General features: G+C 36.7%; 2 protein-coding genes across 8 annotated transcripts in view; one reads left to right on the forward strand and one right to left on the reverse strand.

Annotated features, from left to right (window-relative positions):
• Positions 1-13,690, forward strand: part of DNM1L (dynamin 1 like) — a 51,768-nt gene that overhangs the window by 34,821 nt on the left and 3,257 nt on the right. For 2 of the 6 annotated variants that reach the window (XM_039247690.1, XM_039247686.1), the window contains 10 exons: positions 130-250; positions 2,425-2,556; positions 3,445-3,651; positions 6,571-6,691; positions 6,912-7,067; positions 7,304-7,393; positions 9,182-9,274; positions 11,033-11,089; positions 12,107-12,184; positions 12,514-12,546. In XM_039247690.1, the coding sequence (XP_039103621.1) occupies positions 130-250; positions 2,425-2,556; positions 3,445-3,651; positions 6,571-6,691; positions 6,912-7,067; positions 7,304-7,393; positions 9,182-9,274; positions 11,033-11,089; positions 12,107-12,184; positions 12,514-12,546 (1,088 nt within the window). The remainder of the gene's footprint in view (positions 1-129; positions 251-2,424; positions 2,557-3,444; positions 3,652-6,570; positions 6,692-6,911; positions 7,068-7,303; positions 7,394-9,181; positions 9,275-11,032; positions 11,090-12,106; positions 12,185-12,513; positions 12,547-13,690) is intronic. The other 4 variants (XM_039247691.1, XM_039247687.1, XM_039247688.1 and 1 more) reach the window with 2 other exon arrangements.
• YARS2 (tyrosyl-tRNA synthetase 2) overlaps positions 5,092-13,690 on the reverse strand; it is a 32,313-nt gene continuing 23,714 nt past the window's right edge. For both annotated transcript variants that reach the window (XM_039247693.1, XM_039247692.1), the window contains exon 6: positions 5,092-7,376. The gene's annotated coding sequence lies outside the window, so the exon portion shown is untranslated. The remainder of the gene's footprint in view (positions 7,377-13,690) is intronic.

Below are 13,690 nucleotides of genomic sequence, written 5' to 3' on the forward strand. Positions count from 1 at the left end.
GTTGGAAAAACATTACCAAAATGATGACAGAGGTAACATTAAGGAAGGATTATAGATGACGATTTTTCTTTATTAATACTGAATAGCTTTATTTAATGGATCATTTTCTTTTCTTCTTGCATTTACCAGGTCGCAGAACCTTAGCTGTAATCACTAAACTTGACCTCATGGATGCGGGTACTGATGCCATGGATGTATTGATGGGAAGGGTTATACCAGTCAAACTTGGAATAATTGGAGTAGTTAACAGGTTAGCAATCAAGAGTGGGATAATAATTGTAGCATTCTGATTTCAAAGCAAATCTGAATTTTTTAAAAAGTAATCTAAAATGTGATATGATCAAGGGGCGCCTGGGTGGCTCAGTCATTGAGTGTCCAACTTCGGCTCAGGTCATGATCTCACAGTCTTGGGTTCGAGCCCCGTGTTGGGCTCTGTGCTGCCAACTAGCTCAGAGCCTGGAGCCTGCTTTGGATTCTTTGTCTCCCTCTCTCTCTGACCCTCCCCTGCTCACGCTGCCTCTCTCTCTCAGAAGTAAAACATTAAAAAAAATTTTTAAATAAATAAAATGTGATATGATCTCTCTTTTTCCCTTTTACTGCAACCATGGTATTGCTAGGAATTCAGTGCTCTAAGGGGAGAAAAGAGATTTACTAAAGCCTCCTTTGGGCGTTTGTAATGGAAGCCATTTTAAAGTAAGCAGTGCCATAAAATGGAAGAATATTTAATAGCGAGGCCTGAAAAATTCCTGTCTATTGTGTTATGTATTAGGAGTGCACTGGGTAAGAAAAGAGTATTATTTAAATCTGCATGCAATCAAGAAAGAGTTTGTTAAGATGGTAGGATTTTAATAAATTGCTTTAACACCTCTGGCATTAGTGATCTTTTGTAATTGCCAGGATGTGACTTGGAGAAATTTTATTAAAGGTTCTCTAATTATAAATAGCTGGTATTGAAAATTGTGGAAAGAAACTACTACTGGGTGTCTAATTATGTTTTAGAGACTCTACTGTGAGCAACTTGCAAATTTTATCTCATTGAACCCTTACAACATCTCTGTAAAGTAGCTGTTGATGTCTATTTTATAATTAGAAGACTCAAATTCTACGTTTCCCAAAGTCACATGGTGAAAGCAGATTTCAAATGAAGTACTTTCTTAGACTAAAGCCTTTATAAGTAGGCAGCACTGAAATTAACAGGAGATCTGGGTTCTAATCCTACTTTGTCTATAAATTAGATATATAATGTGGGTTTAAATGACACCTAACATGTTTGGGTCTCAGGCCTTTTAAAATGATAATTGTTTTTGGAAACCAACTGACAATAAACTATTTGTAAAAAAAAATTTTTTTTAAATGATATTGTTTTGGGGCGCCTGGGTGGCTTAGTCGGTTAAGCATCCCACTTCGGCTCAGGTCATGGTCTCATGGTTTGTGGGTTCGAGCCCTGTGTCGGGCTCTGTGCTGACAGCTCGTTCAGAGCCTGGAGCCTGTTTCAAATTCTGTATCTCCCTCTCTCTCTGACCCTCCCCTGCTAAAGGTCTCTCTCTCTCTCTCAGAAATAAATTTTAAAAAAATTAAAATATTTTTTTCTCTCCCTCTCTCAAAAAAAAAAAAAAAACCCAGATAAATAAAGGGACACTTGGGTGGCTCAGTTGGTTAAGCATACAACTCTTGATTTCAGCTCAAGTCATGATCTGATAGTCCTAAGATTGAGCCCTGAGGTTGGGCTCCATGCTGGGTGTGGAGCCTGCTTACGATTCTCTGTCAGCCTCTCTGCTCCTTCTCCACCTGCACTTGTATGCTCTTCCTGTCTCTCTCAAAAAAATACAAATAAATAAAATGAAAATGTTTTTACTAAGTGATGTCTAAGATCTCTTTCAGTTGTTTGCCTTATTCATATGTCCTAACTCTCCCAATACTTTGACTTCTCTTTTTGTTTTTTTATTTTTATTTCCCACTCTTGTCTTTTCATATAAGCTCATGATATAAAATTTGCATTTGTAGATGACTGCTCTTCAAGTTAATTATTTTTGGTAGAAATCAGTTGCCTGCCCATGGATTAAAAATACAGCTGGTTATCACACTTATACTTTTTCACCTGTCTTCCCTGTTACTTAAGAGTACTGCTTTTGACTATAGTGAATGGTAATTATGAGTCCTAAACTATTCAGGCATTACTTATAAGTCACAGATCGAATCTAGGCTGAAGTACTTAACATGTGACCTTTGGTAGGTTAATGTCTCTGAGCCTCCATTCCTTTGCCATAAAACGCGATAATACCTACTGCATAGAACTACTGCAAAAATTGAATAAAACAATCCGTAACAGGCATTACAAACAGTGCTTGTTACTTTCATCATTCAAGGTATGTAGAGGACCTCAGTTGACTTTAGTTAAACGGTTTTGTTATTTTTCAACCTTAGGAGCCAGCTAGACATTAACAATAAGAAGAGTGTAACTGATTCAATCCGTGATGAATATGCTTTCCTTCAAAAGAAATACCCATCCTTGGCTAATAGAAATGGAACAAAGTATCTTGCTAGGACTCTGAACAGGTAACATTTTTACCTCTTGGAAAATGAAGGTTGGTTTGCTTGTTTGTTTTCCAGTAGGTGTCTGAGAGCTCGTTTTTAGTTCTTTATATTTTTATAATGTTCTTATGTGTACAGTTCCAGGTCTTGTTTCTCGTGTAGATGTCTTTTTTTATTGGGGTGATCAGCATTAAATTATGTAGTCTAGAAACGCTCAAGGGAATTTTAAGACCTCTTAATTATGAAGTTCTTGACAGTCCATTTATTTTTGGTGCTAAAACGAGATAACAGATGACTTAATTTCTACTTGGGATTTCAGGAACTGAATTAAACTTTATAATTTTTCACATAATCTAGTCTTATTTTTAGATGTCTTCTATTATTCATATAAGGAATTTAAGGTATGTACCTTGAATATCTTAATACCCACTGATGGTAAAGGGACTGGAAGACCTTTCTAGATAATTTATAAATGACTAAAATGAAAGCTGTTTTCTCTTACTCCCTAAGTAAATTAAAGGCTGATGGACTTGGATCTTAATAAGATTGATTTTCACTGTGCTGAGTAGCCACTATAAAAGTTAAGTCAGAAGCAAAGTATCTAGGTAGAATTATATTGAGTAGCTTACTTTCTTTGAGGTAATTGTAATTAATATAGAAATAATTTGTTTCAGTTTATATTTGGTTCTCTTAGCAATTGCTACAATTTTATCAGTTGAAGCATATTTAAAAAGTGTCAATTAAGTTTTCTTTGTTCAGACTAAGTATTTATTTCTACCCTAAGATTGCATTATTTCCTGCCAAGACAAATTATTTGAAACTTTCACCATTACTGGCATTTAAAAAATTTGAGCTGTTGAGGGCTTCAAACTATACTTTTATTTTAAAGTCATTTTTTCTAACCTTTGTTAGGTTACTGATGCATCACATCAGGGATTGCTTACCAGAGTTGAAAACAAGAATAAATGTTCTAGCTGCTCAGTATCAGTCTCTCCTAAATAGTTATGGTGAACCTGTGGATGATAAAAGTGCTACTTTACTCCAGCTTATTACCAAATTTGCCACAGAATATTGTAACACTATTGAAGGAACTGCAAAATATATTGAAACTTCAGAGCTGTAAGTAAAAATATTTCTCTGTAGATTTGCTTACCTGAATTGCTAGGTTACTTTAACTTTTGTAACAGTGACTTTAACTCTGAGATTATCTGATTGTGATTTATTACCTGTAAAGCTGTATTTTGCACAGGATGATGTCTGATGTATGTGTAAAAATGCTCTGTAAACTAGGTAAAACACAGTAACAATTTCAAGGTTTTTTTTAATAAGACTTTGATAAACCTTTAAAATATTTGGTAATTTAACTTTTATATGTTCATTTCTTTAATATACACACTATAATTATTCATGAAAAATAGAAGAAAATGCAGATAAAAAGAAAATAGGACAAAATTGCTTACTTCCACTAACTAGAAATCCTCCTTGCTAATTTTGGCATGAATCTAGACATTATTCTGTGCATTATAAATGCCAGTATTTACACACCTTCAAAAACCAAATGCCATACATGCGATTTTGGAATCATTTCTTTAAATCAGCATGTCACAAATAACTAATATTACTTATACATTTCTATTATCAATCTTAAAATTTTTTTGTATTTCATTTTTTAGGTACACTCTTCATTTCTTGAACAAGTATCTTAAAGCTGATAGGTTGTTTTCATTTATACACAAATATAAAAAATGTTGTTATGGACTAGTTTGAGGGCATGTATCTAAGTAAATCCTTAGAATAAATTCCTAGAATGGAATTAATAGGTCAAAGGTTATAACATCCTAAAAGCCTCTTACTGTTGCCATGCTGTTAATAGATTGTATTAGCAATCTATAAGAATGTTTATTTCTCTAAATTCTCACTTAAAAAATCTTTTAATTTTGAAATTATTATAGACTTCCAGGAAGTTGTAAATAAATGTACAAGGAGGTCCTGTCAGTCCTTCACCCCATCTTCCCTAGTGTTGCTGTCTTGTATATAGTCCTGTAACAAAATGAGAAAATGGACATTGGTACAACCCACAGAGCTTATTCGTATTTTACCACTCATGAAATTATATAGGCACTTGTGTGTATTGTGTACTTTTGTGTGATGGCCTTTAACTCTTGTGTGATGGCCTTTAATCTGAGTTAGCCACATAAATTGTTGAATGGTTGGTTATTATATATATAGCATATTGAGGGAAATAAAGATTACCAAGATGAATCTTTAAAGAGCTGAGTCGGGGGGCGCCTGGGTGGCTCAATTGGTTAAGCGTCCGGCTTCAGTTCAGGTCATGATATCACAGTTCAGGAGTTCAACCCCATGTCACATTCTGTGCTGACAGCTCAGAGCCTGGAGCCTGCTTTAGATTCTGTGTCTCCTCTTTCTGCCCCTCCCCTGCTCGCGCGCACACACTGTCTCTCTCAGAAATAAACAAACATTTAAAAGATTAAAAAAAAAAACCTTAGTGGATAAGGTACATCCAGGTAACAGGAGGCACAGTTATGTGACAAACAGGAGTATAATCAAGTATTTTTATTTAAATACTTATTAAATAGAATACGTATCCAGAAACATGCATATATTATATATGGGGAGTTTTATAAGTAGTTAATAAAGCAAATAATCTGTAACCACCTAATCAAGCCTTTAGGACACTGAAAAGAGACCATTTACATTTCTCTCAGGGAGTGGGAGAATGCCATAGTTTGGGTTGGGCTCTGAATAGAATTTGGGGAGGCACTAAGTAGAAGGGTACTTTAGGCTTCAGACAGCAAAGAATATTGCAGGGTGTTGTTGGAGGATGGCATGCAGTGACAGGGCATAACGGAGGTAAGGCAGCAAAGGCATCTAAGAACAAGATTGTGGAAGATCAGAGATCCTCAGAATTTGGAGGACTTCTTGCTATAACAGATAAAACACTTCTGGTCAGAGGAGTACCCATTTTAGAAGTATAATTATGGTCATTATGGAAAATTATTTGGAGAAGGGAAAGGTTCAAGACAGACTGGTAATTTTAACTGGCAATTTGAAGTATAACTTAATGGCATTAAATTTCAGTCACAATATTATCTAACCATCAAATGGTGTCTGATTTCTAAAATTTTTTATCACCCCAACAGAAACTCTGTGTCTGTTAAGCAGTATCTCTTTCCTCCTTCTCATCTCTGGGAACCTCTAATTTGCTTTGTCTCTATCAATCTGCTAATTCTAGATATTTCATATAAGGGAAGTCATACGGTATTGGTCCTTTTGTGTGTCCCTTATTTCACCTAGTTTAATGTTAGGCTCCTTCACCTTCGGCCTAGACAACTGTAAGAAAGTAGTGAATGCTAGAGACTTGTTTAAAGCAGAAGTAGGCAAACTAGCCCATTGGCTAAGAATGATTTTTATATTTTTAAATAGTTGAAAAAAATTCAAAGAATATTTCATGACATGAAAATTATATAGAATCCACATTGTTGTGTGCCTGAATTTGACTGGAACACAGCTGTGCTTATTTGTTTATATTTTATCCATGGCTGCTTTTGTGCTCAGTGGTAGAAAAGAGTCATTGTGACAGACTGTATGGCCTGAGAAGTCTAAACTATTTACTATCTGACCCTTTACAGGAAAAGTTTACTTATCTCTCCTTTGAATTGTGAATAGACAAAAATAAGTAAGATACTGTTCCTTGTCTTTTCAAAAGCTTATAGTTGAAAACTAGGGCAGAGAAAACATGTTCAGTAGTTCTTAGTTCACTGCTGTTTTTTGACACAACAGTTCTGTGTGCATCCACATATATACATGTGAATACCTTCTGTGGAATGACTCTTCTCCATTAAAAGAAACGAGTAGAGAAGCTGGTTCATAATGGAGTTGAGAACACATGGAAATGACCTAAATGTAACTGTTTGAGACTTTTTCAGAAAATAAGACCTTAAAAGTTTATAGAAATACTTCTAACTTGTGGCTTCCCTCTTAGTAATAACAGAAACCATATACTTGACTGCCTTTCAGATGCGGTGGTGCTCGGATATGTTATATTTTCCATGAGACTTTTGGGCGAACTCTAGAATCTGTTGACCCACTAGGTGGCCTTAACACTATTGACATTTTGACTGCCATTAGAAATGCTACTGTGAGTACGCTTGAGTTGGACTTTTTTAAAAAAAGAGGTTAAAGGTTTATTATAATTTTTAACGCATTAGCTGTATGTTTTTAAATGAATTGTACAGCTTAGCCCTCATACTTGATACTAGGAAGCACTTTTCATGAAAAATACCAAGAAATGTGATTTATTCTAACCTAGGGAAGAACTAAAATTACGTGTAGGTATAATAGCGCAGCATTTTTTTTAGGGTCCCCGTCCTGCTTTGTTTGTGCCTGAAGTTTCATTTGAGTTATTGGTCAAGCGGCAAATCAAACGTCTGGAAGAACCCAGCCTGCGTTGTGTGGAACTGGTTCACGAGGAGATGCAAAGGATCATTCAGCACTGTAGCAATTACAGCACACAGGTAATGGGCAGGTGTGCGGGCATCCGATTAAGTAGTACCACACGCGACACGGTGGTTTCATGGGATGGGAGGCCATGCACAAGGTGGGTTACACGTAAGTTAAAATCTGGAGTTTCCTTATCCATAAAAGTGTTCTGAAGGAGCTTACATGCAGCTTAAGATCTACTTCAGGAATTACTTAATTCTCCTTTAAACAAAGGAGACTTCTACTTTTCTTTCTTCTGTCATGTATATAGGAGCTGTTGCGGTTTCCTAAACTTCATGATGCCATAGTTGAAGTAGTGACTTGTCTTCTTCGTAAACGGTTACCTGTTACAAATGAAATGGTGAGCTGTTACTTTCACAAGTCATCACTGTAATTCCTGTTAAAGACGCTTTTTTGTGCAGCAGTCTGAGTACTGTAGAGTTTGGGCATGTTTACCAGTATACTGGCAAGAAAGATTAGTGAACTTCATTCTTATTTCAAAGGGAACTTCAGTAATTCAGGTATAAAGTACAGTTTTCCTTCACATTTTAATCATTGTTAGCCTGCAGCCACAGATTTTCATGAGAATGGAGTTCCTGGTGAGGATTGTGAATAGTTTTGCTCTACTGATCTAATGGAAAATTAGTTTTCTCTTTAGCCCCCCCATAAACTGAGCCTTTAGAGCAGGTTCTTATTTTAACTCTGGCACAAGATGATAATTTGGCCACTTCTAGTTTGCTTTTGGTGGCCCTGTACTGGAATGTCATGGCTGCTCGCTGCTCTCCCCTGGGTTGCTGCTATCCTAAAAACTGCTGAAATTGGCAAAAATGTGAGATAAGCATTTGACACTGCCTTCATATCTCTATTTGTTGGTTGTTTTGTTTACCTTTCTGGTCACAACAAGTGCATTTGGGATGGCGGCGAGCCCCAGTGGACGTTTGCCAAGATTACCAGCCCATCCTTGGAAGCGGAGACCTAATCCCTGCCACTCGGTTGTTTCCCTTGCAAGTGCAGCCCCAGCCTGAGAGGAGTAGCGATATAGTTCACCTGGCCTCAGGGTCCACCTAATCATTGGAATTGCATTTGAATCCATCCTTTTCACCTGGTTCTTGATGTTTTAATGCTGTTCTGATTACCTTAGATTTGTTAGGACCCTGCAGATGAAGGGGTTAGTTAAATCTCTGCAATGATGGAGGAATTAATTAGTTAATTTTAGCTTTCCTTTTTTTTTTTTTTTGTTTTGTTTTGAGAGCAAGTGAGCTAGTGGGGGAGGGGGAGAGAGAAAATCCAAGCAGGCTCTGCCAAACTCCTGAACCGTGGGATCATGATCTGAGTTGAAACCAAGAGTTTGACGCCTAACCGACTGAACCATCCAGGCACACCCCTCAGCTTTCCTTTTTGATTACTGTCCTGTTAGGATTTCAAACCACATAGAATATTTAAACTAGGTGTGTCATAATTAAGGCTAATCAGTCATTACTTCAGGTCTTTAAATATATCCTTTCCTCAAAGTTAACATCTTTGACTTTATCTAATTATGTTTTCTTGTTGAAACTGAACTGAAACGTTGACATGGAATAGCAGATGATCTGAGGATTTAATTGAAAGGTTACATAAAACCTTGGAACTTAGATTTGCATTAGGTAAAATTTCTTTTTCTATACTTCTAATTACCTTAAGATCACTACCTAAGCCCCTCAGCAATGCAGTCTTAGATGATCAAATAGAAATAAGTCAAAAAGATAGAGCAAATTATAATATGGCATAACATGTATTAGGGGGCGCCTGGGTGGCTCAGTCAGTTAAGTGTCCAACTTCGGCTCAGGTCATGATCTCCTGGTTCATGGGTTCGAGCCCCACGTCGGGCTCTGTGCTCACAGCTAATTCAGAGCCTGGAGCCTATCTCAGATTCTGTATCTCCCTCTCTCTCTGACCCTCCCCTGCTCATACTGTCTCTGTCTCTCTCAGGGGGAAAAAAAACCCATTAAAAAAATAACATGTATTAGTTGGAGTATAAGTATTCAGTATTTATTGAGGCACCAGTTTCCCATATTGCCTTTTTTCGAACTATTTAATAAGTTTTATGTTTCCTAAAGTAGAATTAGGTTGACATATTTTATTATATAGCCTAATTTAATTTTCTTTCTAGGTGCATAACTTAGTGGCAATTGAATTGGCTTACATCAACACAAAACATCCAGACTTTGCTGATGCTTGTGGGCTAATGAACAATAATATAGAGGTAAATACAATTTGAATTGTCTCTTTTGAGAGAGAAAATCCATTGTCAATCAGTTGTATCAAATTTACCAAGTGTGGCATAACTATAAAACATACAGATACCTACTGTTGTCTGTTACATCCCAGGAAGTATGCTAAGGGCGTTACACTGTTAGGTTAAATTTAATTCTCAGACCGACCTGGAGGCATTATTCTCCTTTTCTCTTTCCGAAGCTGTAACTGTGAGGGGATTTGGGACTCACTGATTTAGTGTTGGAAGGACTGCCTGGCTGGCTCCCTCTCAGCAACTCGTATAGTTTATTCAGGCTGAAGAGTATTGTCAGAAAAAAATTTCAAAAAGGCATGAGTGAGCACTTGAAAATACACTAGATACTGTTACATTAAAAATTAGCATGTCGACCTTGTTTGAGGACGAAGACTTAGTTCTTGTAACGTTGAAACCACCTTCATGGAAAACTGATGTACGGAACAAGTTCTGTAATACTGACAGGGTCATTTATGAGAGGATTTCAGCTAAGTTTTTTTTTTCCCCCAACAAATGAGTAGGTCTGTTTTTAATAATTCCATGACAAAGAACTTTATTTGGATATTCTAATTAAATCTTTACCCTCAAAGAGTTGTAGAGAATCTTAACAGATGAAAAAATTGAGGGCTTAGGAAGAGCTGGTGACCTTGTCCAGGACCCACACCCACTAAGGTCTTAACAAGTTGGTAACAGACGACGACGAGAATTTCTGGGTTCTAGATTCTCCTGCCTTTTGCTTTGTGTCCCTCTTGAAAATGTCCATGTTAATATGGAACCTTCTTATTCTGAAGATTGTTAAAAATCCACACATTTTTATCATCTGTATTTTTTATCACTGGATTACCTCATGAAAAAAATGAAAATTGGTCACGTATCTGTCAAAAAAGTCTTACCCGTGAAAGATCACTGTGGAAGCTTTGTTAACATCTTTTTTGCAGGTTTGAGAGTGTTTACGAAGTGGTTTCTACTTAGGAGCAGTTTTGACTTTATTTAACATAAATGCTTTTCTGTGTACCTGCTGCTCCTGCTGCTGAGAGCGCCGTTAACGTGTATATCTCACTTGTGAACCTGTCACGGTGCTCTGACCTACAGTAGGTGTTCACTCCATGTTGATTTGAATGTCACACAGTTTCTAAAGCTTTGTAGCAGAGTCACCTGATAACAGCAACTTAGAGTGGCTGGTTCCATCAGTCTGTTACATTAGATTACAGAAAGGACTGTTTTCACTGCTACAACATCCTTAAAGGATAACCTCCACCACAGATCCCTCTTACAGTTTTGGGTGTGGGAGTTGTGGGAATTTAACACAGAGGTGTGCAGGTTAGAGTGATGTTTAAAGGCTGAAGTTTTCAGTCACCTGTGCACTTAAGTTTCTATATGGTATACTGAAGGCTAAGTACACATTTATGTGGGACAGTTTCAATCCGTGATTCTCAGTGGGAAAGGCAGAGGTGTCGGTCCATTGCTCCACATTTGAGAGTCTCTGGTTTAGGGAGCCACTGTCACTGACGTTGTATTGTATCCTTCAGGTGTGTTGGGCAGAAAAAAAAGATTGAGAAGCATTGGGTTAAATGATTTCTTGTTTGTTTTAAAATAAAATTATGGCAGAGTCCCAACAGTGAGAGGCTATACTGTAAGTCATTCCACACTTTTCAATTCAGCTGAACATTTTTTAGTAGGTTTGTATCTCAGTGCTCTGATAATCACTTTGTTCTGTTTGGTTGTGTTTTCTAGGAACAAAGGAGAAACAGGCTAGCAAGAGAATTACCTTCAGCCGTATCACGAGACAAGGTAGAGAACAGTATTTTTAAAGCACATTCCCAATATGCAAAGATGGACTGGTAAGCTTCAGTTCTGGGAGTGATTTTTTCTTCTCCCCTCACTATTCCATTCCATTGGAATTATTGAGTGAAGGTATTTCAAGTTTTAAAATAGGGTTTTTTTTTTTTTAAGTTTGAGAGTGGGTGACAGTGCACGTGTGTATGCACGCACAAGTAGGGGAGGAGCAGAGAGGGAGAGAGAGAGAATCTCAAGCTGGATTTGCACTATCCACGCAGAGCCTGACATGGGGCTCAAAGTCACAAACTGTGTGATCATGACCTGAGCCAAAAGCCATGAGCCGGATGTTTAACCGACATGAGCTACCCCTAAAAATAGGTTTTAGAAAAAAATGCTTCAAGGTGGACTTTAAATATCAAGCTTTTAAAAGTTTAAGGTGACTTCAACTCTGTACAGTTAGTTGAAATAACCAATGACTTTAGTATTTAACAAGAAGGTATTTTAGAGAGGGGGAAATAATATGCATATAAAAGGTTCTGGTTACCCGTAATACTTGCATATACATTAAAATGTGTGCAGGGGCACCTGGGTGGCTCAGTCAGTTAAGCACCCAACTTCAGCTCATGATCTCACGGTTCGTGGGTTTGAGCCCTGCGTCGGGCTCTGTGCTGACTGCCAGCTCAGAGCCTGGAGCCTGTTTCAGATTCTGTGTCTTCTCTCTCTCTCAGAAATAAGTAGAACATTAAAAAAAAAAAAATTAAAATATGTGCATACAAATCTGTGATCTTAAATTCTTTAACAGAAAAGATCTTACCAGATTCCAAAAATAAAAACAAAGTTTTTGAATGTGGATTTTCCTTAGGTATTCATTGCAGAAGGCTTTTAACAAAGGTGATAATAGTATAAGAAATGTTCCTTTTGTTTCTCATGTTATTTAATATACTATTTTGATACAAGAAAAAATGACCTTGTTTTCTGAATGCATTTTTGGCATCCTTGATTTTCTTTCCCTGCATTTTTTGCCTTTAGTCTTATAAAGTTCCAAGTGCTTTGGCACCTGCCTCCCAGGAGCCCTCCCCTGCTGCTTCTGCTGAGGCTGATGGCAAGGTCTGTTCTGATTCTTAATCTAAGCCTGCATGCCTAGTTGTCTGGTGTGACATAACCATCTGGAAACCACACTCACTGTACGCTGACTGTAATGATAATGTGGGATAGATACTGTGCTATGGTTAGATTATTTTAGTCTGAGAAGAATTTAAATTATGTAACAGTGTATATACTTCATAAATTATCCTTGACATGCCTTTGCTTGCTATGTAGCAGAAACACACAGAAAAATAATTTAAAGAGGAAATTATCCTGCAGTTTGAAAATTCACACCATTGGTATTTAAATTTTGCTTGTTAAACTGCATGTTTTAACATATCTTTTAACAGTTAATTCAGGACAGCAGAAGAGAAACTAAAAATGTGAGTCTCTTGCTTCAGAATGAAATGTACCTTTGGTGTTCTCACTGAAACACTGTCTTTAAAAATCATTGAAGAAGCTGTTTGTGCAGTAGCATCTATCTCCTGTCTGTGTTCCATTTTTAAATGTTTTGCTTTTCTAATCTTTTTAAGATGGCATTAGTTCTAGTCTTAACATTTCTTTAAATAACAACACTAGGCTTTCCTACTAGTTTTAATTCCCTACCACAATATTAAAATCAAAATTCCAGAGATGGAAGTTGTTAATACGTTTGGACATTTCCTCTTTAAAAGTTCTGACATGGGTCCAGTACTAAGGCATAATCCCCTCCTGCCGCTTTCTTATGCTTCCATTCAGTTTGCATTGTCACCTCAATGTATAGCCTAATGCGCGCCTCAACAGCTTAAGCAAATTCAAAACAAAGGGGACTGGGAGAGTTTGAGACTGTCGTTTCTTGACTTTTTTGGGGGGAGGAATTAATTATTCAGACCCATCCTTAATTGTTTTTTCTGCATTTAGCTCCCTTCCTCACTGTCCATATTTAAGGTTCTGAACCTCAGAAGTTTATAAATGTCTTAACCTCTCTCAGCCCGCTGTGCTCAGATTTTACAGAGACCATCTAAATCATTGCTCTAAGTTTTACTTCGCTCCTGGCATCACTCTGAATTTGCTTACTTTCCTCATAAATTCTTTTTATCACTCAAATATAATTAATTAATCATTTTAAAATTAGTACATAAATATACTGCCTATATTTTAGATATGGCCTATCTTAATGGACATATTAGAAACAAGTTTGGGCCAGTGTTTTAATTTGGAATGACTTTTTAAAAATGTTTCAGGTGTACAAATTGTAATTTGACACCTATGTATACACTATAAAGTGATCACCCCCAAAAGTTGACTTAACCATACATCACTCCAATTGACCTTCTTCTCTGTATCTGTGAGTTTTAGGGGGGGAAAAAAAAAAAAGACTTTTTTTAAGCAATTGCTGTAACACATTTCTCTTAAAGTTTGGATATCATCTTTAACTCCATTTTAGATTATAAGATCTTTTTAAAGAGCATCTAAAAACATCTCAAGTATTGATGAGTTACACGTTTTTTCTTTTACAAATTAAGACTAACAGATATCCTAGGGAAA

Source organism: Hyaena hyaena, unplaced genomic scaffold, assembly GCF_003009895.1.
Source record: "Hyaena hyaena isolate Hyena2069 unplaced genomic scaffold, ASM300989v1 scaffold_303, whole genome shotgun sequence".
Taxonomy (NCBI): Eukaryota; Metazoa; Chordata; class Mammalia; order Carnivora; family Hyaenidae; genus Hyaena; species Hyaena hyaena.